This window comes from Cygnus atratus, chromosome 3 (assembly GCF_013377495.2).
Source record: "Cygnus atratus isolate AKBS03 ecotype Queensland, Australia chromosome 3, CAtr_DNAZoo_HiC_assembly, whole genome shotgun sequence".
In the NCBI taxonomy this organism is placed as follows: domain Eukaryota; kingdom Metazoa; phylum Chordata; class Aves; order Anseriformes; family Anatidae; genus Cygnus; species Cygnus atratus.
The window spans coordinates 67,542,554-67,568,458 of record NC_066364.1 but is presented as its reverse complement, the minus strand read 5'-3'; the positions used below and the strand labels follow the sequence as shown (position 1 = coordinate 67,568,458).

At 38.5% G+C, this 25,905-nt stretch overlaps 1 protein-coding gene across 1 annotated transcript; it reads left to right on the top strand.

Annotated features, from left to right (window-relative positions):
- The first annotated feature begins 223 nt into the window (after positions 1 to 223).
- On the top strand, positions 224 to 24,464 carry MYCT1 (MYC target 1). Its single transcript, XM_035538858.2, has 2 exons — positions 224 to 394; positions 23,711 to 24,464. Exons 1-2 carry the CDS (start codon positions 343 to 345, stop codon positions 24,241 to 24,243), a joined length of 585 nt encoding a protein of 194 aa, XP_035394751.1. The 5' UTR covers positions 224 to 342; the 3' UTR covers positions 24,244 to 24,464.
- Positions 24,465 to 25,905: the final 1,441 nt, after the last annotated feature.

The following is a 25,905-nucleotide window of genomic DNA, read 5'->3' as shown; positions in this document are numbered from 1 at the left end:
AAAAAAGAATTTGCATCTCTCTATCTCCAACAGTTTTGGGGCTCAAAAAGTTTTGGGGCAGGAGCAGATTTGGTATTGTTCTAAGTCAATTCACTCAGGCTGAGGAAATGACGAGAAGGAAACTATTCCTCTGTCTCAGGAACCATGTGGGGCTCTAAGATAAGGCAAGCAATTGCTAATTTGAGTCCACAAGCAGGAAATGTGATACATCTATTTCCTTTCAGACAAACAAAACAGTTCCCTGGCAGCACAAAAGCATTGCTTCTACCGCTAAATCTCAAACGTTCAGAAACTCATTGCTACACTGTGGAGATATTGTTTTGTATCTATCATTTGGATGTTATGGATAAAAACAGTACTTACTCTCTGACCACATGGCCACCAAAGTTTTGGGGTAAGCTTTCTGTTTCTTTTTCTAGAATATCATTAAAGTAGATGGTGAGTTTCACTGTTAATTGCCTTAAGAAATACATCTAGAGACTGCAAGCCTTAAGTTTGAAACAAAAGGTAATGAATAAATTTTGTCCGTATTTCTAGCAATGTGAAGTGTTGTTTTCCAAATATTTATTCGACAATGTTTTATCATGATTTTTGACAAATCAAGACAGCAGAAACCTCCAGGACAGAACTGATCATTTGACAAAGTCCATTACTGAAGCCAGTGAAAAGGTATCTATTGACTTCAGTGTGTTTCAGATCAGGAAGACATTCTCAACTGTTTAATAGATGTCCTTAAATGGTAGACATGATTTGTTTCATCTTCTGACAAAAAAGAAATGGCAAACACTAAACATGTTGCAACCTCTGGAATACACTCTTTATCTTCCAGAATGTAAAATGAGTGGTAATTTTTGTGGTGTCTCACGATCAGATTTTCCTTACTTTTTCCTCTATGTATATTTTGATAATCCTCTATTATGACTGTTTTCCTTCACCCAGACCTGGAAATGGTGCATTAACTGATATGTATAGAGTGTGTACTGGTAAGATATTTTATACTGAAATTCATTTGAGGTAATCAGATTCGGTGACCTGATCTGTGGATTCTGTGGAATCCAGATTCCGTGGAGACTATTTCCATTCAAAATGCTCTATCAAGATATATTTAGCATTAATATGTATTAACATTTAGAATTAGTGGGTATTGTTAGTGTGCATCATCTTATATATTATGTGGATCATATTTATGTCTATTTTATTATTGTTATTGAGCAGTGACCCTTTCAAGAATCTGTGCAATATCTAAAGCTAAAAAATAATATTCATTAGCAAAACGCGGCTTTTGTTATATAGAAGCGCCCTGGGAAAAGAGTGGAAAATAACAATACAAGAAGATTTAAAGAAGTTCCTTTATTTCCTTAGCATATGAAGCAAGAGTCTGTGGAATGCCAGCCACATGTTTCCTGCACTGACACATATATTTTCCTATTGGGACACCATGAGCAACTCATTTCATCTTTGTGTCTTGGGCTAGAAAGTGGGATAATCATACTGAATATCTTTGAGAAATACTTAGAGATTAACTGAAGAAAAAAATACTGTTATTAATGTTTAGTTTCTTATTGCCTGATGGAATTTGAAGAATAACTATAATTTTTGTAGAGTGGAACTACATATAATACTAAAATGTTTCTTTCAGAACAAAAAACTGAAGGGCTTTCATCTGTACGTTAAGAATCTTTGTGTAAAAGTTGCTGTCCCTTGTTAATGCAGACTTAATTTTATTCTGAGATTAATTATTCTTTCACTCTCAAGTAAATATTCACATGAAACAGCAAAGTTATAAGAAACTCTAAGAATGAGCTATAACACTCAGATTGTGGGCAAGGTGTTCTCCATTTTCATGAACCGTCAAAAAAAAGAAGTATACAAAAGGTACTTAAAAAGTGAATATTTAATTTTCACAGCATGCAGAGCATGGAACTGGCTCCACTGGTGCTGCTGTTACACACTTTAAGGTACCTCTCAGTGTGCCAAACACTGGTCTTTCAATATGAAGAGCTGTATTTGACAACAAAAAGCAACACATGCATGAGCACCTTAATGTTGAAAAGGCCAGTATTACCTCTCACCAGCATTACCCACCTGGCTTGCCAGGGACAAATATTGTCCCTAGCCCTGATTACCTCCCATTTGCCTGCACTCTAACAGCAGATGAAACTTTGTAAAGAGCTCACACCATCCTGGGAAGTAGAGATCTCTTGGGTTCTTGTATTTTCTGATACAGTTAGAAGAGTTAATAACATTTATCCTTCCTTTCCTTTAGATATATCATATACATTAGACTAGGGAGGAACACAATCTAGTTAAGTATATAATCAGCATCAGAACAAAATGACTGATGTAACCTCACTGTAAGAAAACATCTCTTACAAAGAAGTTCTATCTTTGTAACTACTAGAACTACAGTTCTAGTATTTGTTGACATCCTTGGAGATACATGAGGTAAAAATAAAACTGTGCATAATAGATATAAATATATATTTTTTATTAAATGAGAACGCAATATTTGAAACTATGATGCTTCAAGATAGGGTTTGAAACTATGGTGGGTTTTTTTGTTTTGTTTTGTTTTGTTTTTCAGAAAACGTTTTCCAGTCTGTTACACTGTTTTTCTAAGCCACCCACCATGTATGAATACATTACCAAGATGCAAATCCTTTTCCTTGTGTGGGTGACTTCTCAGTAGCTCTCCTGGACTCAGCCAATGTGTAAATTTTAGCATGTATGTAACAGCTTGCTGAGAGAAAATTACTTTGCGGAGAAAAAATAGGTGCTGTAAAAATTGTTAGAGAAGATATTCGTAATGATATTTAATTTCTTGTAACTTCCTGAACCACCTATTGTCTAAGAACTGGTTCCCTACTCTGGAAAATATACAGGCATCCTGTTTTCTAAAGCTGTCTGGTTTCCAATGGTAACTTCACTCAAAGCATCTAAGAATTTTTTGAAGAAACTAATTTGCCCTATAATTATGTAAATCATAAATTTACACACATAAATCATTTTACAACTGCCCCAGGCCACTATCTCATGTTAAAAATTTGTAGGAATAAAGCTGCATAGAAAAGAAAAGGAAAAAAATATATATATATTCATACGTAAGATAACATAGCATAAATCATACTATGTGAATTGCCTAAGTAGTCTAAATCTTCTATCTCAATTCATACCAATTCCTTAACACATTAATAAAAACAAAACCAAAAAAAAAAAAAACACACAAAAAAACAAACAAACAAAAACTAAACAATTGAACACTTTTTTTGCAGGCTCATTTTAGAGGCCTGGAGAGTCAATAGCATGCTTACTTTTCGATCCTGCAGGCCAAGGAATCTTAACTCTTCTGTTAAATTCAGGCTTCACTGTCATCATTCTGTTACATTTTTGAAATGCTAAATTATGCAGCAATGTAAAACAGAAGCAGCAGTTTTGCTGGCCTAAAATAAATGTTGTGGGAAAGGAATGTTAAAGTGTTAATGTTTTCTTCTAGTTTAAGTTAATGAGTTTCATGATAGAACTCCTGACCTTGTGAGCAAATATCTTCTGTGTAATATACAGCAAGCATAAAGGCAGACATGCTGGAGTTCATGTAGGTTGTTGCAGCCCCTGGGATTCTGATTCCTGCTTTGTTAGCCATTGTTCCCTACTACAGAGGTTGCACAGTCTACTAACACATACCTATTTTTTTTTCAGAGAAGTTGGCTGAGCTACTGGAGAATGCAGAACATCTCTTTCAGGTGCCAGCTTTTATGAAGCTATGTAACCCCATAGTACATTACTTTGGCAGAGGTAGAAGCTTTTAAAGGCAGCCTCTGCTGAGCTTCAGCACCATTGGTATCTCATGGGAATGCAGACAGAGAATCTGCTTTTTTTTTATTTTTTATTGGTAGTCTCAAAGGGAGATTTGTTTTGGCATTAGCTCAGTGAGAAATTCAGGGTTTGGTATCCATCCATCAGCTACTAATCTCATTTTTTACTGTTTTAATATAGTCTTTATTGAGTTCATTTTGATTTGTAAGTTAACAGAGGAAACAAAGATATTTCCATTTCAACCAGCAGTGCATTTCTTGTAATTCCTAAAAGCATTTTCAGTCACACAGAATTAAATACAATAAATGGCTTTTAGACAATACTGTTCCTCCAGTGTAAGCGGTAAAATACTTTCAGATCAGGAAATTCAATTTAAATATTACATTTGAAGAATACAACAACAGCAGAGTGAAAAAGTGTGAGCAGGTATTAATCAGCATAAACATGAATCCCTAGACAATCCTTCAGTCTAGTTTTACTCAAGTATCTATTTAAGAAATGCAACACTACAATTTAATACCTTAAAAACATTAAGCCAGTATTTTTTTGCCCCTGAATCAGAATCCAGGATGTTATTTGTCTGGTATATGGAAAAATATTGTATGCCAGCTGGCTTTCAACATTTTAAGATTGAGAACTGTCTGGTATTGTCAATTTAAGCATTATCACTTGACTTCTGTAAGCTACAAACACACTCATGGTTTTAAATATAATGCCAAATTTTGCCTTTTCTCTCCCTTGTCTTTACCCAATGGTCTTCCCTCTATTAACACATGTTTGTTTGCTTGAAAGAAGTCAGTCTATATACTCTGCTGGAAAATATGGACAATAGTTCACAGAATCACAGAATGGTTGAGATTGGAAGGGACCTCTGGAAGTCATCTGTTTCACCTCCCTGCTCAAGTAGGGACACCCAGAGTTGCTTGCCCTGGACTGTGTCCAGGCACGTTATGAAGACTGACAAGTTGGGAGACGCCACAACACCTCTGGGCAACCTATTAGTGAGCATATTATAATATACTGTGTTGTGTTACTGGTCTAGCAATAATGGTGGTTAAGGACTTCGAGTCATTCTTTTCATGAGTTGAAATACTACTTGTGAAAGGGCAGCATTGACACAGCTCTCAAACTCTGAGAATTCCAACCTAAGTGGCCATGGGACATGATTTCTGTGCCAGTATCCCTTCAGAGTCTGTAGCAGTGGTAGACTAGAAGTAACAGTAGCAAGTTCAAGTTGCAAGTGTGAATAGTAGCATTTGGATAATTGTGGTGACCAGGTTAAGCCTGTTGGCTTCCTCTCTGACTGGTGTGACAGGGCATTTACGGCATACTTACTGGGTGTTCTCACCTCATTCTCTGTGCTCCCTTTGACAAGTATCCCTCTGGTCTTGCCTGAGCAGCACCAGGTAAAAACTCCAGGAGCTGCCTTAACTGCCCTGCTGGAGATGTGGACATGCAAAGATAGAAGCTGAGGCTAGCCATGGAGCACATGACAGCAGATTTGGCAGTAGTAGCTTCAACAGGTAGCTTCTTCCTAATTTGATGGCTGCAAAAGACCAGCATAAAATAGAGAATTCCAGAGAGCTTATATCCTGGAAGACTGGGCATTGCAGACTTGCAGGATGACTTTGCAGACTTTGTTAGTTCTGAATTTCTTTAATGACGTTGTCTTTTTCTTTTTTTTTTTTTTTTTTTTTCATTTAGTTAAGACAATATAGAAATAGTAGAGAAAAATATCCAGTGAGGATAAAAACTAAAAGCCAAACTCTTCAATACAGCTTGAGTGAGAGGGAAATGAGCAGAATGGTACCGTTAACAGTTACCAGAAGAATGATTAATCCGTATTGATTTGGTGAAGTCAAACATATCTGAAAGAATACAAGTCAGATCAAGGAGTTTGTACTGATGCCTTGCTTACGTCACAGACAGACATATATAAAGAAAATGCAGTCTTCATACTGAGTCTGCATCCCCCCTCCTGGCAAACAATGACTAAGTCTAGAGTGACAACTTTGCCACTCAGACTTCCCAGAGTACCCTGTCATGCACTGCCTTAATGAGTCTGTGGTTTACTTAAGACTTGAATTTCAGAACCTGATATCTGGCTCATCAGGAATACTGAACTATTGCTTAGGACTTGCACTCTGGGCTTGCAACATTTACTTGTCACATGATGTGTGACAGTAAAAAACTCAACCCATGAGCAGATTTCTGATTTCATGATGGTGTTAGTATAAGAGACGATTGCATGTAAACAACCTCTCCATCCACCTCTCCCACTTATCTTTTCCAATCAAATAAAAGGCTCAAACTTCCAGGTTTTTTATTATAGATTTTCCAGAGTCCTGCTGTGTGTTTATTGTTTACCTAACTCTCTATCTTCTGGCTAATGTTTTCTCCTTTATTTATTCAATCTGAAGACCTGAAAAAGCAAAAGTTGTACATCTCCAAAGCTACCTTTCCATAGACATACCCTTAAGACCTCTAGTAACAAATGGCAGCTTTTCTTTCAGTCCCATTTCAAAGCAAAGTATATATTCTAACTGCAGAAAATAGAGCTTGTTTTGAATAGCATGGAATCCAATGATGCCATTGATTGGTTCTAGTATATGTCAGTGGCATGTGAACTTGGACAACCTAATATAAATGTAGTCTAATACATAAAATAATAAATAAAAAGAGTGTTTCAATTTCTGTCTTAGTCAGAAAGGTCTCAACATTCGCTGCTTTAAATGGCTGAAAAATTAAACTGGTGGAAAATTATACCCTTGAAATCTTTCCCCTGTTTTCAGCCCAGAAAGTATTGATCAGGTGCTCTAATTAGAGCATTTTTCCTCTAAAATATGTGCAAAATATTGTCTGCACTAGAAAATTCTGTTGTTTGTGTGAATGGTATAATTGCATAACATTGCCTACAGTACCGAAAAATGTAGAGTATGCTTACAGCCCTTTGTTACGGTCTGGTATGGACAGACCAGTCCTTGTGTATGCAGATTTCCCTGGCTCTATCAAATAGCATGTCTGCAAACATACCTGGTTAAGTGTTTGCTTAGCTGTGCAGAGTAAAGGTAACGGTGACACGTAGCATCTTCCTCTTCCTCCACCAAGAAAGTGCCCAGTGCTGCCCCAAATTTGTATCCATTTCAAATTGTGTTTAGACTCCTGAGGTAGCTATCCTAACATGGAGTAGAATACATTGATTCTTCCCAAATTCACTGAGAAACTAGAAGTGCTTTATTTTCCTATGATTAGCTTGAACATAGAGCAGAGTGGCACCTCGAAAAGACATTACTGAAAATAAGCATAATGGGAGGCAGATTTTTAGTAGGGTTTCTGGAAGATAATACAGCTATTTTTTTTCACATTTTAGGTGCTTATTTGAAAAAGTAGAGAAAACTACCCTGTGCTGCTTTGCATGAAAATTGTGAAGATAAGACATTGAGGAAAAGTGTGACACAGAATCAGACAGAAAGCTGATTCTGTTTTTGTAAATGTTTCCTGTAAATACATATATTTTTTCAAGTACATTTGTCTGAGGACTAGGTGTACAACACAGGTATAAAATATGACACATTTAAACAAATCTATGAAAGACAATGAGATCTCTATATTAATATTAGTTACATCTTTTTAATGTTTTGTTTCTTATTATCAGTCTTAAATTGAATGTGCCTACAAGGTCTTTCTCCAGCTCCTCAGTGAAACATTATGATACCAGAAATTTAATAGTGGTGTTTAATAGTGGTGTCTTATTTTCAGACCATTTAACCAAAGATTTCATTTCAATGAGTAACATTTTTTTCATACTGATGAAGAATAATTGCAATATATTTGCATGGTGAAATTGCAGAAATCAGGACTGTGAAAATCCTATATAGCTCATCACGACATGGACCAGTTTTATTTTTTGTCCATCACAAATGCCACACAGTGGGACCTCAGTCAGATTCCAAGAACACAGAACAGAGAAATGAATAAATAATGGTAACACTGATAAATCTCAGCTTCATCTGTATAGGAACCAAGACAGGCTTCTTTTTCTCCCCTTGGAAAGGGCTGTAGGGTTGTGCATCCTCCCACACCCAGAAGTTTCAGAATAATTTATGCTGCATGGCTTTGGGAGCAACAGAGATTTCCCCGGACTAATGGCAATTTTTTTTTTCCCCTTTCATTGTGGTTGACTAAATACTAAACCATATGAAAATCCTCTGATAGAAATGTAGAAAACGTCACATAACTAAAACCCCTGGTACTTCTCAAGTACTCAAGTGGCCAGAAGCTGATTTAAGTAGTCCACACAAATTTGATAATGATCATGGTAACTAGAGGACTACTGGGGCAAGGAAGACCCAAATGTGCCACCTCTCCTCTGGCTGAAGCTGTTAAGATCTCTGTAAGAAAGAGGGATCTACCAGGTCAAGGTCATTAGCAGATCTTCCTGTTTCTGGTTAGCCTGACCACAGCCTGAGCTGACTTGGGATGTGTTATGAGGCATCAGCAGAGCAGCCTGGGATAGTGACTCAGACAGGACAAAGCGTTCATATAAATAGCGCTAATGCTGAGAGAAATGGCAACAAGGTTGTGGGTTTAACTGAAAGAAGAAAAAGTATAGCATGTGATGGTGAGGCATTAGCAATAATAGCAAACAGCATTGTGTGAACATCAGTCCTTCAGCGGCAACAATGACAGCAATTAATCCTTTTGTTCTGTAACACTTGGGGTCTCCAGCTCCTTCTGTGAAGTTCTTGAGGAATATGCCCATAAAAAATGAGAAAATAATCTATGAGGTATTATGTAATAAAAAGGAGGGTGTTGCTCATCTTCCCCATTTCATCTTCAGTATATAACATGTCTCTGTCTTCCTCAGCTTTATTTGAGAATAAATGATTTGAATGACAGATTTTCAACTAGATTTCTTATTCATGTGGCAATTTTGCCGGAACTGCTGTGCTTTTGTGCTTCGTTTTCTTCCAGTGTTGTTGAAGAGCACCTAAAACAACTAGGCCAGAGATGTTCTGCTGTACCTTCTAATGTTTATGCTGGTGCCAGACTACTGCAGGAAGCCAACACTTCCTCTCTGTTTCATCAGGGACAGGAGTCAAGGTCATATACCAAATCTAAACATACTCTTTCCAAAATAATTTCTCTAGGAAACAGAAGTATGTCTTAGCCTTATGCCATGCTTTATTTTTTGGCTATCTGGCTATATTCTGAAGTTACTGTTTTCTATCGACTACTGGACCATTACCATTTTATATAAACCCCATATAAGAATTTATCAGATAAATCATATACTTTCTTCACAAGGTTCAGGCTGACCACACTATTCCAATTTTAACATAATTACATTTATTTTGTTGTCAGTTAAGTAAAAGTTTTGACAAGCATGTGAAACAATCTCTCGCATTACTGAAGCAAAAGGTTTTATATCAATAATCAGTCCTTGCATTCAGGGAGCTAATATGTAAATCCATTCCAAGATCTTATGTGCAGGCTTGTCAGAGAGATAAAAGTATATATTAATGAGGGACCGATTTTTTTCCTTGTCATTCTTCTGGCAAGCCCAAAGAAATACGTATTACTGCAGACGGATAAAAGCAACAAACTGAGGAGATGAGACCAGTCTTATACTTACATGCTGTCTATTCAGAGCACGATTTCTTCCCTGTATATAAATTATTCTTTTAAAGTGAATCTGTCATCCTCAGGCTGTGTTTTGTTGCCTCCTAATTACTGCTTCTTTCCTCCTTTCCTCTCCCCCCACTATACAACCACTGATTTATCAACTGCTTAACTATGTTTGGCAGGAAGGATACAGATCTAAGGTAGTTGAGTGAAGAGGCAAAGTTTCTTCATAGTATTATTTAATTAATCAAACACAAAGTGTATACACATTTTGGCAGGTACACCCACTATATTGACTGTGTATTGCTGCTTGTTGTCACATGAGCTAGCTGCCAAGAAAATCATGTTTTATTTATCCACTGAACCCAGAAATCTAATCTTCAGGAAATTATGTATATTTCTTCTTCCAACCACCACGGCAGTGAATGAGTTGATATCAGCAAAGACATAATAAAAGTATCTTCCTTGTGTACTTTTTGCTAAAGACAAACCCCACGTAGCTGTATGCTCAGCTGTTAGAGCATAGCAAGATTTTGATTCAGAAGTGTTAGTCTCAGCAAATTCTGGGTGTGCTGAGACTCTGTCTCAGTTCTTCTTGTAGAAACTGTTAGAGGCAAATACTCTTTATTTATATTTTATACTCAATTTCCCATTTTGCCATTGTAGCTTATTCAACCAGGAGCTGAAAACCTTTGTGAGCCAAATGAATGGTTTGAGTGATGTCATCTTCCTTGCACAGGAGATTAATATGAAGTTTGCAGATGGCATGAGTTGTCCACAATCAAAAAAAGAGCACAAAATAAAACCAAGATTCAAGAATGACCCTTTTTGTCTTTGTAGGATTATCTTCATTTTATAACCTTATGCCTTTGGCTAGGAAAAAATAATAATAATAAAAAAAAAAACCTATACATTACGGTTCATACTGACTATGGCACATTTTCTTACTTTTCAAAGCAGAAGTTTCACTTTCTACACAGCCTTAATAAAAGGTACATATACTATAAAATACTTAAGTTTTAACAACCAATTCAAGGTTGTGCTCCTAAAAACTCTTAACCAATGTAAATGTAATTTATTGCATTCTTGGGATGCAGTAGATTTGTTTCCAATATGATTAATGAATCCCTTTTTATCTGAGGAAATAGAAAAGAGAGTTAGGAGAGTTTGATTTTTATGTATTGAAAAACAGGACAGTTTTAACTTCACTTATTTGTTACATAGCTTCAATCAAAACTATATCAACAATACAAATATATACAGCATTGTTATGAAATGATGGCTAGAAAATTTTCAGCAAAATAGTTGGGAGAGAAAAAGAAAAGGAAAACAAACAAACAGACAGTTCAATGCAATGCAAAAACTTCTTAAGGGTTTTGCACGTGTTTGCTAAAGGAAACAACCAAGGCATTTTCTGCTTCTCAACAGAGGCCTCTACTTGATTCAGTCATCTTATTTGCTGAAGAAAATAAATTCACTGACTCAGAGATTTGAATTCCCAATCCGATGCCTTAACACACACTTATGTGATATTTGACCATTTAACTGTCCTCTCCTCATTTTGAACCCTTTGTTTTAAAAGTTATCTTATACTGATGCCATCTCTCAGTTACCCAGAGTAATGCAGGCAGAATACAAATGAAGAAGGAGACCGTTGATGGCTCAGCTGATTGAGATGTGCAGGAGTCTCTGGTAAGCAAAGCTTGGACCAGACCCTGTACCTGGAGCAAACAGAGCCCAGTGCAAGCATAGCCTTCCAGACACTGCTGGCTCATGTGAGACAAATGTCAATGTCCCACTGCACACCAAATCTCCATCCTGAATCATCTGCCCTGGATCATCAAGAGTTGACTAAAAGTCCAGATCAATAATAATCCCACTTAGAAATCACACCAACATTTATCAGCTTGTGGTTGCACAGATTTTTGTCAGTACCACTTAACTAGATCTCCTAGACCAAACTGAAGTAGATACTCATACCCATACTTGATAAAGGAGAAATTTCAGAACCATATTGTCACACAGGAAGTACTGGGAGAAATAAAGCTCAAATTTCTGAACTACAGATAGGTAACTGCAGAGTACAGTACTACCACATATGAACACACTTAGGTATTCTCAAAATTACATATTCACAGCAATATTTGTTCCCTGAGGAAGATAAATGTAGCAGGAGATTTATTTTTTTATTTATTTTGCATTATTGGATACAGTTCAAGTATTTCTGTAATGAAAAATGTAGGAAAATATTATTTAAATAGAGATCCCTCTTCCTGCTACTTGAACACGTGTTTATTGAATACTTTAGGATACTTTAGATTATTATTCATAAAAGTTCACAAACAGCTCCTCTTCCTTCCATTCTTCAACTTTGTACAACTTTCTTCATTTCCACCCAAAGAAGGACATAGTTTTAGCAATCTCAAAAAAAAAAAAAAAAAAAAGGAGAGCGACTACAAATAGAACAATAAATACTATTTTAATTAAAGGCTATTTTTGAACAAGCAATAAAGCAATACACAAGTTAAAGCTGTCAGCAGAAAGCAGAATATTCTGTGCCAGTATCTCAAAGACAGTAGAGTTTTGAGTGAGAAGAGCTGCTTTTGAGAAACTTTACCATTTTGGGCCTCATTAGATTTCCTACAGCTTCTGCCAAGATGCACATATGTATCTGTTTCTTTCATTTTGTCAGCACTAGCATATATGATGGACATTTACAATAGAGACTAAAAGAGATGGAACTGTAAAAAGGAGATTCCTATACTCCTGGAAGCAGCTGGGCAGCCCTGAGCAACAAGGAGCAGAAACAAGGCTTCTTGCCAACAGAAGGAGGCACTTATGCCCCAGCAGCAAATGTGTAGAGGTTGCAGCACTTTGAAAACATTCTGCATTGAGAACCACTATTTGTAGGATTTATGAGACAGGCTGAAATGTGGTTACGTTAGTGTTTTTTTTTTGAACACACCTTGTTACTCTGAGTTTTCTCCCTTTTAAAATATTCTACTTTATGTTCTAGTAAGACTTAAGTTATCAGTATGAACACTTGTCTTTTTGTGTATTTTCACAGTAAGAACAAGTTTGTCCTGATTTGTGTTTCTTTGGTCTCAGACCACATGCAGCAGAATTGCTGTGGTGGGACTGAGGATGATTATAAATTATTCCTTGTGCTACAGACTTCCTAATAACTTGGAAAAAAAAAGTTAAGAACTTTGTTCTAACTTTGGATTTCTTCTGCTTTCTTGAATGTAGCTTTCTTTTCTTTTCTTTAACATTTCCTCCTTAACTTTAGGAATTTCAAGAAATTGTCCTTATAATATTAGGATATCACTCTAGTCACTCATGCTCTGACCATATAGGAAAAGATTTTATTCTCAGGATCTGTAAAATAATCTTATCAATTACATAATAACTATAAAATCATATTGCACTCTGGCAAATTGTGTTTTACTGTTTAGCTTAGGTTTATGCAGAGGACATATAGCTTAGGCCTATGCTCTGGTTTTGTGAGTATGATAAGAATGCCTTGCCAGAATACTGTTTGCTGCACAAGCAAAAAAGATCGCAATTACATTACTGTCTTTGTAGTGCATTAGGAATTATAATGAAACCACACAGTAACAAAGTTTCTATCTCTGCACAAAGAAATCTTTGCTTTGTTTTATATAGTTATGCCAAAGGTATGAGATTAAATATGCCGACATCTCCATCTTAGATATTTCCTTCTGATTATTACAGTTACTCTTTATTTATCATTCCAGTAAAACTCAACTGCCAGTAATATCAATGGACCATTATTAACTCTGAGTTGGTTTATAGGATTTTGAGATAGCGTATCCCACTGTTCTGGATTTTTATCATGATGAATGACGGTATTAGTAAACAAAGAAGATGTCCTCTAATGCATGGAGTTCATTCTGGAAATAGCTGGATAGCAAGAAAGAGGAATTTAAGAACAGAATTAACATCATGTTTCACAATAAGTACACATATTTGCAAAGAAAAACAAATCTGTACGAACTGTACTTCACTAGGCTTATAAATATTTATTTCTGTTGTGCCACAGTACACCCTACTTTCAATGCCTCTGCAAAATGTTAGTTCTAAAGTGCTTATGGCAGCATAATTCAGTGTCTGAGTTTTCAGATGCTATTAAGTTCTCCTTTACCCTTCATCAAATGCTCATTGTTAGGTTTTCTGACACCCTATTTTATTAGAGTTAAGGTATTTTACGTACTGTTTAGATTTCCACCATGAATTTCCAGCAGAGGGCAATCTTGTTCCTACGTTGGTGGCTCATTTGAGAAATAAGCCTACTAGTAAACAGCTGTTCCTTCTGCAATTCAAAAGGGGGATTAATCCAAGGGCATGGACTATGCAATTTTTTTTTCCTTGTCATTTACTTAATAAATTTTCAGACACTTCTGGAACTTATCTTAACTTCTCAAAGAATATTTTAGAAACTGCAAAAAAATAACATCTGTATGGGCCTTGAGCTGTCATCTACATTACTTTTGTTGTTTTGTTTTGTTTCTCCAAGACAGGATTAACTACATTACAAAAACCCTTGATTAATATATATTTTTAGAGTCTTTAATGTGTGTAGATGTGTTACCCACCTGGAATAGTTCTTACCTGTCCTCATAGATAGAAACACATTTTGTACTTTTAATCTGAATTTCCTTTGCTTTATTTTAAACCCAGTACTTTTTACGTGATCTGTAGAAGACACAGAAACTTTATTTGCAGAAACAGTTCATTTAATAGAAGTGGGAGAATTACTTTTAATTGCTGCAGAAAAGGATCTAGCAATAGCACAAGCTGACATTTCTGACATTCTGACAGCCTAACTATCTTGTTTTATTAGTTCTTGTGTCCCACACAGTCTGCCTTTCAGCTTCCCCCCCCCCCGCCATATTCTGTTTTCTAGACCTCACTATCTTCATCTGGTTGCTTTCTGGATGTTACAGTTACCTGAATCACCTTGTGCTGTAGACAATTCCTCTCCCCCTTTTCACATGTGCTGTGTGACCTTTCTTAACATTTGCCATGACTAAGATCACAGCTGGCTGCTTACACAAAGCAAGTGATTCGCCCACCCAGCTGAATCATGGGCTGCCTACAAATGATTAATGAGAGGCTGGTTTGCTAATACAATTAGTGACAACGATCAGGAAGATAGTAATGTCAACACTTGTCAGTTACAGAGAAATTTTTTTTTCTGAACTCAGCATGACAACAGCAGCACAAGAGTTGGTTTCTACTGCCAGCCCCAGCCTCAAGTTAAATTTTCTTGGAGTTCCTAGAGCCAGTATAAAATCTTCGGTACTTCAAATCAGTTGAGATCTTCTGTGCTGGGAAAAAATGGTGGCTCTTTGGGTGTAGGGTATTCTCCCTTTCCACACTCACTGCCTGGGATGCATGAGGAGGAATAGCTGCAGCCTCTCCAGCTTACACCTGCACATTTAAAGGGGGCTTACAAAAAAAGATGGAGAGTGACTTTTTACATAGGCAGCTAGTGATAGGACAAAAGGGAATGGTTTTAAACTAAGGGAGGTGTGGTTTAGATTTTATTTTAGGGGGAAGTTCTTTACTCAGAGGGTGTTGAGACACTGGCACAAGTTGCCCGGAGAAGCTGTGGAAGCCCCATCCCTGGAGGTGTTCAAGACCAGGTTGGATGGGACTTTGAGCAACCTGATCTAGTGGGAGGTGTCTACCTGTGGCAGGGGGGCTGGAACTAGATGATCTCTAAGGTCCCTTCCAACCTAAGTCATTCTATGATTCTGTGATTTGCTATAGCTGCAGGAAGATTCTATGAGTTTGTTAAAATTTTGACAGATCTTGGCTACTGCTGTTTGGTTTTGCACCAACTGGGCTAAGTTACAAACATGCACTGTTGACTGTGATGAACTTCACATCAAAAGTCACCAAGACTCCAGTAAAACAGTATCTCAACCATTCTTACTAGTCAGGTTACTAGATTTGTCATTCATAAGTAAGTGCAATTCATACCTAAATACACTAGCTGGTGCTCAACGCTAAGCTGTGCAATGGTCAGGAATGTATTCCCATTCTGATTTGTAAGTTTTTATACCATTTTTTGTCACTAAGTGTTCATTTGGGAAAAAAAAAAAAACATAGGGTGAGACAAAAGCTGAGCTGGATTTCTCCATGTCTGACATCAAAGTCTCTGCCAGTTGTCAAGGTCTTTCACCTCAGGGACAAGGCAGTGCATGTGTGTGTAAGCATGTGTGCATGTAGGGGAACGACTGCTTAATTATTTGGACAAGTTTTGAGTCACTGGCATGTGGCATGGCATAAAGGAAAGTTAATAAAAATGTGAGATGGAAAGAATTAAAATGGAACAAAATTTAGAATTCTCCTGTTTGGATGGAAAATACAAAAATATCTCATTTCCACCATACAACATGGTAGTATGTTCTGATACTTTTCATGTTTGTCACTTCTCTGTCACTTCTGAGGGACGGAGAAGAACCGAGAAACATTCACACTTTACGAAGCAACAAGAAAATACCTGTGAATTGTCCCAGAAGAACTAGGGAGGGCTCCTCTAAAAAGGTGATGCGGCCATTAACTCAGCTGAAGTGTCTCTATACCAATGCACGCAGCATGGAAAATGAGCAGGAGGAGTTGGAAACCACAGTGTGCTCACGAAACTGTGACCTAATTGGTATCACAGAAATGTGGTGGGACAAATCACACAACTGCAGCACTGTAATTGAGGTCTACAAACTTTTCATAACAGAGAGGAAATGAGAGATAAGGATGTTTCCCCCTATGTTAAGGAGTGGATAGATTGCAAAGAGCTACCTCAGAAACAACCACAAACAGGTTGAGAGCCTAAGGGTAAAAGTTAAGGACTGGACCAATAAAGGATACCATGTGGTTGGGGTCTATTACAGGCTGCCTGATCAAGGGAACCCTGTTGCTGAGGCCTTCCTGCTTCAGCTACAAGAAGCACCATACTCACACGCTCTCATCCTGATGGGGGATTTCAGCCACCTGGATGTCTGCTGGGAAAGCAGCGCAGGAGGCTGCAAGCAATCCAGAAGACTCCTGGAGTGTGTTGAGGACAGCTTCCTGGGCCAGGAATTGACAAACTGATCAGAGGAGAAGTGTTACTGGACCCAGTGCTCACCAGTGCAAATAAAGTCATGAAAGAGTTTAAGACTGGCGGCTGTCTAGACTGCAGCACCTACACCCTGGTTAAATTTTTGATCTCAAGGAATATATACCTGGCAAAGAGCAAAGTCAGCGCCCACAACTTCTAAAGAGAGAACTTCCAGATGCTTTAGGAATAGCGGATGAGATCCCCCCAGACACTGTCCTTACAGACAGGGGAACTGGTAAGAGCTAGTAACTCTTTAAGGATGCTTTTCTTAGAGCACAAGAACTCTCCATTCCCCTGCATAAGAAAGTGGGCAGGGAGGACAGGAACCCGGGATGGCTGAGCAGGGACCTGCTGGTCAAACTGAGGTACAAGAAGGAAATGCACAGGCAGTAGAAGCAGGGACATGTGGCCTGGGAAGAGTACAGGGATGCTGTCTGGATGTGCAGAGATGGGATCAGGAAAACCAAGGCACAGAAGGAACTAAAATTGATGAGGGATTCAAAGAATAACAGGAAAGAATTCTATAGTTACATGGGTCAAAAAAGAAAGGCCAAGGAGAGCGTACCCCTTCAGATAAATGAGAAGGGAGTACTGGTAACAACAGACATGGAGGAGGCTGAGGTGCTCAACTAATTCTTTGCCTCTTGCCATTCTTCAATGGCAGTCAGGCATCTCATGTCACTGCATCAACAGAGTGGCCAGCAGGTTGAAGAAGGGGATTGTCCCCCTCTGCTCTGCGTCTTGTGAGGCCTCTCTTGGAGTACTACATCCAGGTCTGGGGCCCCCAGCACAAGAAGGATGTGGACCTGTTAGAGCGGGTCCAGAGGAGGGCCACGAAGTTGATCAGAGAGCTGGGGCCCCTCTTCTGTGAAGACAAGCTGAGAGAGCTGGGGATGTTCAGCTTGGAAAAGAGAGAGCTCTGGGGAGACCTCACTGTGGTCTTTCGGTACTTAAAGGGGGCTTATAGAAAAGATGGAAAGTGATTTTTTTTACACAGGCAGATAGTGATAGGACAAAGGGGAATGGTTTTAAACTAAAAGAGGAGAAATTTAGGTTAGATATCAGGAAGAAATTCTTTACTCAGAGCACCCTCTGTGTACCAGTAAGGTACTGGACCAGGTTTCCCAGAGCGGTTGTGGATGCTCTGTCCCTAAAGGTGTTTAAGGCCAGGTTGTCTGGGGCCCTGGATAACTTGATCTAGTGGGTGGCATCCCTGGCCATGTTGGGGGTGTTGGAACTAGATGATCCCTAGATGAGGTCCCTTCCAACCCAAGCCATTCTATGATTCCATAATTTCTTATAGAGTTGAAATCAAGCAGCTTGTATGTGATGTGTTCTGTAAACAAATTTGCTGGTGTCCCCATAAAATAAAGTTTGCATGTCATGTATAAAATGCCTCATCCTAGTTTTAAGTAGGTGGAAGAAAAAGCAAATGGGAAAACTACTCTCAGTTGCTGAAGTAAATAGAAAGGATCTTGCACTAACATAATATGAGTAAAGCATCTCTATAAAAACCTGAGTTTGGATGCAGAACAATGCCATACTTGACTGACAAACTACCTTACCAGGTATCATAACTTTAAGATAAATCTACTTAATTATTTCAGCTTTAATAAAGCAACAACAACATCAAAATATTAATAGCCCCGAAACATAAAGTAGATTACAATATTTGTAAGTCGTCTACTAGAAATTAATGATCTACTAGACATCTACTAGACATCAAATGTGTAGGCATCATCTCATTGTAGGGGTGTTTTCTACATCCTTGTGCTTAGCAATAGCATGAGCAGAACAGATGCTAGGAAGGCTGGCTGGTTCTTTATTAGTTATTATTGGCAATGATGCAGTTCAGATTCAAGTCATACATACACAGCCTGGCTAAATGGTTTCTATCTCTCTGCTACCTGCATTCAATACCTTTTGCTCCCCCCCCGCCCCCCCTCCCCAATGATTCTTACCCTTGGAAGCTCTCACTGAAGTTGCTGCTTTCATGATTTTGAAAGATACTACTTAACCCTTCATGTACTTGTCCAGTTGAAAAATTTGCAAATGTGTATTTCCTTGCAGGGTAAGGAAAATCTTGTGTCTGCCTTAACTTTTCACACTGGCTAATTGATCATAATAAGGCTATAGGAAATATGCAGGTCCAGGGGATTTCCTGAGTTCAGGGAGCAGCATGTTGCTCCAGCCTTTATACAGCCAGAGATAATGACAAGAGAAAATTTTCCTTGGGAAAATTCTTACATTTTAGTGGAGCAAAATCCAGAGTGAAATTTGAATGAATCCTCAATGCAAATGTGTTTTAAATTCAAAGGGATGTCTTGCTATCTGTTGTGGTTCATGAAAATGAAAGGAAAATGAAAGCCTCACAGAAATAAGATATTGACCTGAGTACATATGCAAGGATCCTGTTAAGCTCCATGATAGAGGCAGGATCCTCCATCATGAAAAGAAAATCTATTTCCTGAAGAGTTTGGCTGATCCAGGGACTGACAGGTCAAAGTAGAGATTATGTTAATTTTTGATGAGGTATACCCCAAGGTATACCTTCTCAGAAGATTTACAGATTAGTATAAGCCCTCTTTGGCTGGCCTTGCTACTGATGCCCAAATTGGATGGAAAGAACTTATTTCAGGGCCATAACTAGGAAAAGCACCTTATCAGCCAGTCTATCATCTTTACTAATAACATGTCCAAATTTCTTCTGTGTGGTTCTACAGAGTGTTAAAGACTATCAACTTCATAGGATGTATACTAACACTTCATACATACAGGTCATGGAATTTTATAAAAGGCTTAAAGCCAGCTACAACAACCAAGAAAAAACTTTGCATAGAAAAACCTTGCATTGTATAGAAAAAGAAAAAGAAAAAAATAGAGAGAGAGAGAGAAGAAAAAAAAAAAGCCTTGCAAATCTGTAGTACTCCCTTTGATTCTGCATGTAGAAATTCATGAGGAGAGAACAGAAAGAATTCAGGAATTGCCCAATGTGGACAAAAGTTGGGCTGATAGACACATGCTAGCTTGGCATTCAGATCTAGGGGTAACCTCTAGGAGACATGGGAGACCGTGGGTTCCAAACCTTCCACCTTTTGACATGGACATACTGGAAGGACCACAGATAAGAAAAGTGATGTAGCTCAGATATTCAATTGTTAAACATGCAGCAGGCTTGTGTTATGTTTATTTCTTTTTATCCTTTTATTTCTGGCTTTGTACCTCAAAGTCTGTCCTTTCTTATTTTTAAAAAAACTATATATATCTTTATTCTTCACTTCAGCTAGTGTTAGGGGTCAGGTGTTAGGGGTCAGAGTTGGTAAAATTGGTGAGATGATGTACCCAATCTTTTCAATTGTAACATAAGCAAATAAAGTGGAAAGTGTGAGCAGCCTGAGAAACATACAGATCAAAACATATTTAGGGGACCAGCACCAAAGGAGTTATTGTCAGCATTCCTACCTCATCCCTATTTTTTTTTCCTCCCTTTTCTTCTAAAAAGAAGGGGACAGAATGACTTGCACAGCTCTCAGCAAACTATAGGGTATTATAATGGCTCCCTAGGAGATACATCCTGGTAGTATTGCTCTGACTTTCTTGAAAGACTGGTTCTGTCCTGGCACTGCCCCGATTAAGGAAGAGAAAAACAACTCTGTGGAAGCCAGCTGTTCCCCTCAAAATCCCAGGTGCAGCAAGTCCCTCCCTGCCTTTGATCTTTTCCTCTGTTTTGTAGTATTTTCTCCAATGCACCTCAGGGCTGTGATCACTGGACGTTCTAAAGAGGAAATCAATGGGCATAGATTTACAATTCTTCAGTGTAAGTTTTTAGACCTGAATTACATTTCAGTGAAATTCGTCCTCTGCAGGGAGTCAACAAAAAGTAAGTTTGGCTTATTAGTGTGCCCCCACAGTTCCCACTGATGTCAGGGAGAGTCTGGGAATAGAAAGAATAAAGTGCCTGTAACCCATGGGTCTAGTGATATTTCTATAATAGGAACCAGAAGGATTAAATGTAGGTACAAACTGAAATGAGAGCATATGGGGTACTGCATGGGGACTGCAATAATCAGTGTCAACCCAGCTGAGTTTTCCCAGGGAATAATTTGACCCTCTATTTTTGCATTCAAATACAGAGGTAGAAAAATAAAAGAATCAAAGAAGTTAAAGTAAATGAAGACATTATGAAAAGGGATAATTGTTTGTGCTGTACCACCAGCACAGGGGAAGAGCACGTGGGAAGGACTGAAGAGCTACACTCAATACTTTTGTCAATTCCCTCATCTGCTTTTAACAGTGTGAAATGCCAATTTGATCGTGCAGGTGGTGAAAATTATGCCTAGAGGGATGCAGAGACAAATTCTCACCATGGTGCATAGCAGCCCCAGAATCAGGTATGCTGGTGCAGCTTGCTGCGCTTCTGCTTACACTGGAGGATGCTGAGTCCCATAGAGGGCCCCTTCTCTTCCTCCCTGCTGGAGTCAAGATACCAAGCAGGAGCGGGGATACTTGGAAGCAGCACAGCCCCCTGTGCCTGGGAGATTCCTTGGCAGTCTCAAAACATAACAATGTACCTAGCATTCTAGCTAAGGTGTGAAATAAATCAACCTAAGAAAGGATTAGCTCTTGCTCTACTTTCTCATGGCCATAGAAGGATGGAAGTAGGGGCATTCATACAGCAGCTCAGGCCCCTGCAAAGTGCTGTCATTAGGACAGCTCCTGGGCTCTCCTCACTGGAGGCCACCAAAATCTGTCTCTCTCTTCCTCCCGGTATGAGGAGGAATTTGCAGTAACAGAAGGTGTTAGACACATTAAAACATCATAATAGCCTGCTCCTGACCAAAAAAAAAAAAAAAAAAAAAAAAAAAAGTGGCACAGTAAGGCCTGCTGTGTCTCTGAAGATGTTTTTATAAAGGGCAGAATCATTATGCATTTATCAGAAGGCTGCTGATGGTGATGGGGTTCTGATCTGTGGTCCGGAGTTGTAGTGCAGGATGCTGCTGCCTGTGGGTTCCTGCAAAAAGCAGGCCAGACAATTGACCTTTGCCTGCAGAATACCCAATCAAGAGTTTCTTAGTTGTAAAAAATGAGGGATTAAAGAAAAAAAATTGTATTTTGGGTCAAGTCTGGTCCACCTCTGATCTGAGGGACAATAAAGTGTTCCTCACAGCGAGCTGTGCTCTGCAACAATACCCAATGCTTTATGCCCCCAGCCTTTACTTTATTCTGCCTTTTGCAAAGTCTAGTGGTCAGACACCAGCAACATTAGGATTCTATAGGCATCCAAAATGCCAGTGGTTTAATTAGAACTTACATTTTCTGGGCATCCTGAAACTTCATATCTTTCATGAAAAATACAGAGTGAATAAACTTGGGTAGGAGATTCACAATGATGTCAATAATATGTGATAATGTTATTCCGTCTAAAACCCTTCACTGAAGGGTGAAAGAAGAAAGAAGGTAGATAAGGAATTCCTTTCATTACTCCTTTCCAATTTCCTTTTTAACAGGAATGTTTCACAAACATCATAACATAACAGAGACAATACCACAAACAGAATAAATGTTTCAAATCTTTCCATGGCTCTTTTTCACTCGTTTCCTCTTTGCTCCACTGGTAGTCAACGCATAGTTTCATCTTGTTTGTGATCCAACCCCTATTTGTATTTTTAGGGAATATATAAAGGTTTTGCATTCATTTCAAGACTCATCCATGATCAAAAATATACGTCTAAATTTTTTAGTACGCCAAAAAAAGCTGGTGCTGAGTTGTAAATGAAGTTTTCTGAAGTAACTGTAAATGAAGTTTTCTACATTTTCTGAAGCAACTAACCTATTCTTAGAAATATATGAGGAAAAATTCTTATTCTTCTACCCAGTGATACCATGTGGGGGAGAAAACGACCCTAGTCATGCTCTTTTTTTTTTTTCATTTTCTGATCTCTTAGTGCTAGAAAACAGGTATAAAAGAGCTAGAAATATACTTTTCCTAATGGCAGATTAATGCATCTTCAAATTAGTTGTGGGGGATGGGAAATATGTAAGGGACTTAGTATTACTAATGGTTATCTCTGACCTAAATCATTTAGGATATGGTAATTCACATTAATTACTAAGAGGATTTAAAGTGTCTTTTACTCAGCAGTAAAAGGCTGGGACGTGTTCTCATGTTGTAATAAATACAAGGCTTAATCCATTAAGAACATGGCAGAAGCTACATCTCAGTTGTAATAGGTGAGTTAGCAAACACGTACATGTAGAATATAAATATCTATTAAAAAGTCCTCCAGTCTTCATTAATCCATACTTTATAGTGTTCACAGAAGCAAATGTTTGGCGGTTTTACAGCACACCTTGGTGCTAGTGGGTGGCCATTTCTGGGATAGACTAAAATCTTTGCATCATACCAGAGACTGGTAGGAAGTGCAGTCTACTTTCTGGATGTTGTTGAATTAAGCAAATTAAAGAAAAAAAAATATAGCACAGCACAAGAAGGATGTTGATCTCTTAGAAAAAGCTCAGGGGAGGGCCACGAAGTTGATCAGAGGGTTGGAGCACCTCTCTTATGAAGAAAGGCAGAGAGACATGTGGCTGTTCAGCCCAGAGAAGAGAAGGCTCCAGGGTGACCGTATTGCAGCTTTTCAATACTTAAAAGGGGATTATAAAAAAGATGAAGAGCAACTTTTTGCTCAGTCATGTAATGACAGGACAAGGGGAAATGGTCTTAAACTAAAAGAGGGGAGATTTAGATTACAGTTTAGGAGGAAATTCTTCACAATAAGGGTGGTGGGGCACTGGCTCAGGTTGCCCAGAGAAGCTGTGGATGCCTCATCCCTGGAGGTGTTCAAGGCCAGGTTGGATGAGGCCCTGAGCAACCTGATCTAGTGGGTGGCATCCCTGCCTATGGCAGGGGTGTTGGAACTAGATGATCTATAATGTCCCTTGCAACCCAAGACATTCTATGATTTTATCATACTATAACAGTATGAATTGCTGTGTTTATGCTGTAAGATTCACGTCTTACACACAAAAATCTTAGTGTGTGCTCATCTTTTAAGGAGGCTGCCATGTTCAAATCATCTTCAAGCAGGGATATTCTTCAGGACTGATGAATTAACTCTGCTGTGTATTTTTGCTGTATTTCAGAACAGATAACAATAGCCTTCACAGTGTCCATGGTGATCGGACTGGTGATTGGAGGGGTCATCTGGGCCTTGTTCACTTGCTTGTCCCGTCGCAGAGCTAGTGCCCACATTTCCCAGGGGAGCTCCTCAGCTTTCAGCCGTCGGTCCAGACCTGCCTCTCACAGCCAAACTACTGGCAGGACTGGATTTTACCGTAACAGCAGCTGTGAACGTCGGAGCAACCTCAGCCTGGCCAGCCTCACCTTCCAGCGGCAAGCCTCCTTGGAGCAAGCCAACTCTTTCCCCAGGAAGTCAAGCTTCCGTGGGTCCACCTTTCACCCTTTTTTGCAGTGCCCTCCCCTCCCTGTGGAGACGAACAGTCAGCTGATCACCCTCACTCCCACCAACACGACCACAACCTTTGTGGGAAGCACCACCAACAGCTTAAGTCGACCCGAGTTCCACTGGTCTAACAACAGCCTCCGCATCTGCCACTCCACACAAACCCCTCCTCCTGCCTATGAAACCATCATAAAAGCGTTCCCTGACTCTTGAGCCAGGTCCTTGTTACAAATGCACATGGACATTTTAGGAGGAACCGCGAATGTCTCAATTTTCTGTGCATGCTGAAAATCACTAAGAAGTCTCCAGCTGCTGTGACACGTTGCAGAGGGGACGTACATTGCCAGGAGGCGGGTAGTGCTGATTTTTTAGAGCACTATGTCCCACTGTCCAAGGAATCACTTGTCTTTGTGTTGCCTGCTCTGATTTACTGCCTTGCAACATGCTTACATATTTCTATCACTGTATTATAACCATTGTATCTTTTACTTTAGAGGAAAGAAAATGCTGCCGCATTAAAAATAAATAAATAAATAAAATAAAAAAGATAATTTCTTTGAGAAATATAATGTTAGGAATTACTCATATACAGATTTCTGCAAAATTCACTATTCTATTCCTTTAAAAACAAACAAACAAACAAACAAACAAAACAAGCAAACAAACAAAAAACATGTTCTGGCTCTATGCATTTTTCCAAGGATATTAAACTTTCACTGAAAACCTCAATTTAACCAAATTCTTGCTCTAACCTCAGAACAGCTTCTAAGAAACTTTATACAAAGACCTCATAGGAGATTTAACATCACAGTCCAGTCCGTGGTAATAGGTATCCTGTTCTGGTGACTGTAAAGGACCTTAAAACACTCCATATTAGGGCTGTTTGTATGAAATTCCCCACAGTATGGGAAAGATGGTGAGATATACTATGCTTCATGTAAAAAGTTTTGAACGGCATAGTAAATGCTTGGTAACAATTATAAAGATTTTTCTGTCTGCAGTCTGCAAAACATGTAGTTATTTTAACATTTTAAAAACCAGTAAGGTTGTATGACAGCAGAAATCCTGATGTTTCATTTTCTAGTTCTGATTATCAAGATAAGCATTGCATGAATGACAACTTTTTTTTTTTTTAATTAAGTTACCTGTTTTGCTATGCGATTACTCATTTCCTTATTTCAAATTGTATTTCTCAGATTGTACCATAGTTCAATTCTTCCTGGCAAGTTATTCACTGAAATGTTGTATTTCACTAACACAAGATTTTAGACATCTATAGCTGAATACTGGGATTGTACAATTAGCTAGAATATTAAGATACAGATGGAATATTTACTTGAGGTTAACTTGATTGTTATACACATATTATGTCAAGCTAACCCCTCGTTTAGTAGAGGCTAATTGCACCAATGTAAGAAGTTCAGGATTTAGAAATAGCACAGACAGATAGGGACTGTTTTAGGTTTTATTATATGAGTTTTCTGATAAGTATTTCATGTTCAAATAAAGGGAAAAGAATTTCCATAAGTAGAAGAACAGTCCTTCTCCTTGCTTAGAAATAAGCCTTTTATTCCTAAAAGTGTTGGGCAACTACCAGTTACAGGACCCCTGACTCCTATGCTTCAGCAGAGAGCCTGAGTCCTCACCTTTCCTCTGGGTGAGACAAGGATTCAGCAGCTTTCTAGAACAGGCAAAATGTTTAATATTTTACTTTGCAGGCTTTTGGTGACTAGCAGAATGCATCTCTCTACAGAGTTCAGCATCCCTCATGCAACACCACTACTGATCTCTTAACTGCAATCTTCCAGCTCCATACCTTTCCACTTGCAAATATTGTTACAAACATGAGCTTGCAAGCATTAGTTATTATAAACT

Bases quoted from the DNA above. Each gene is read 5' to 3' on its own strand.
- MYCT1 (XM_035538858.2), top strand. From the start codon at position 343: ATGGATAAAAACAGTACTTACTCTCTGACCACATGGCCACCAAAGTTT. The intron at 395-23,710 runs GTAAGCTTTCTG...GCTGTATTTCAG, and splicing joins ATGGCCACCAAAGTTTTGGG to AACAGATAACAATAGCCTTC.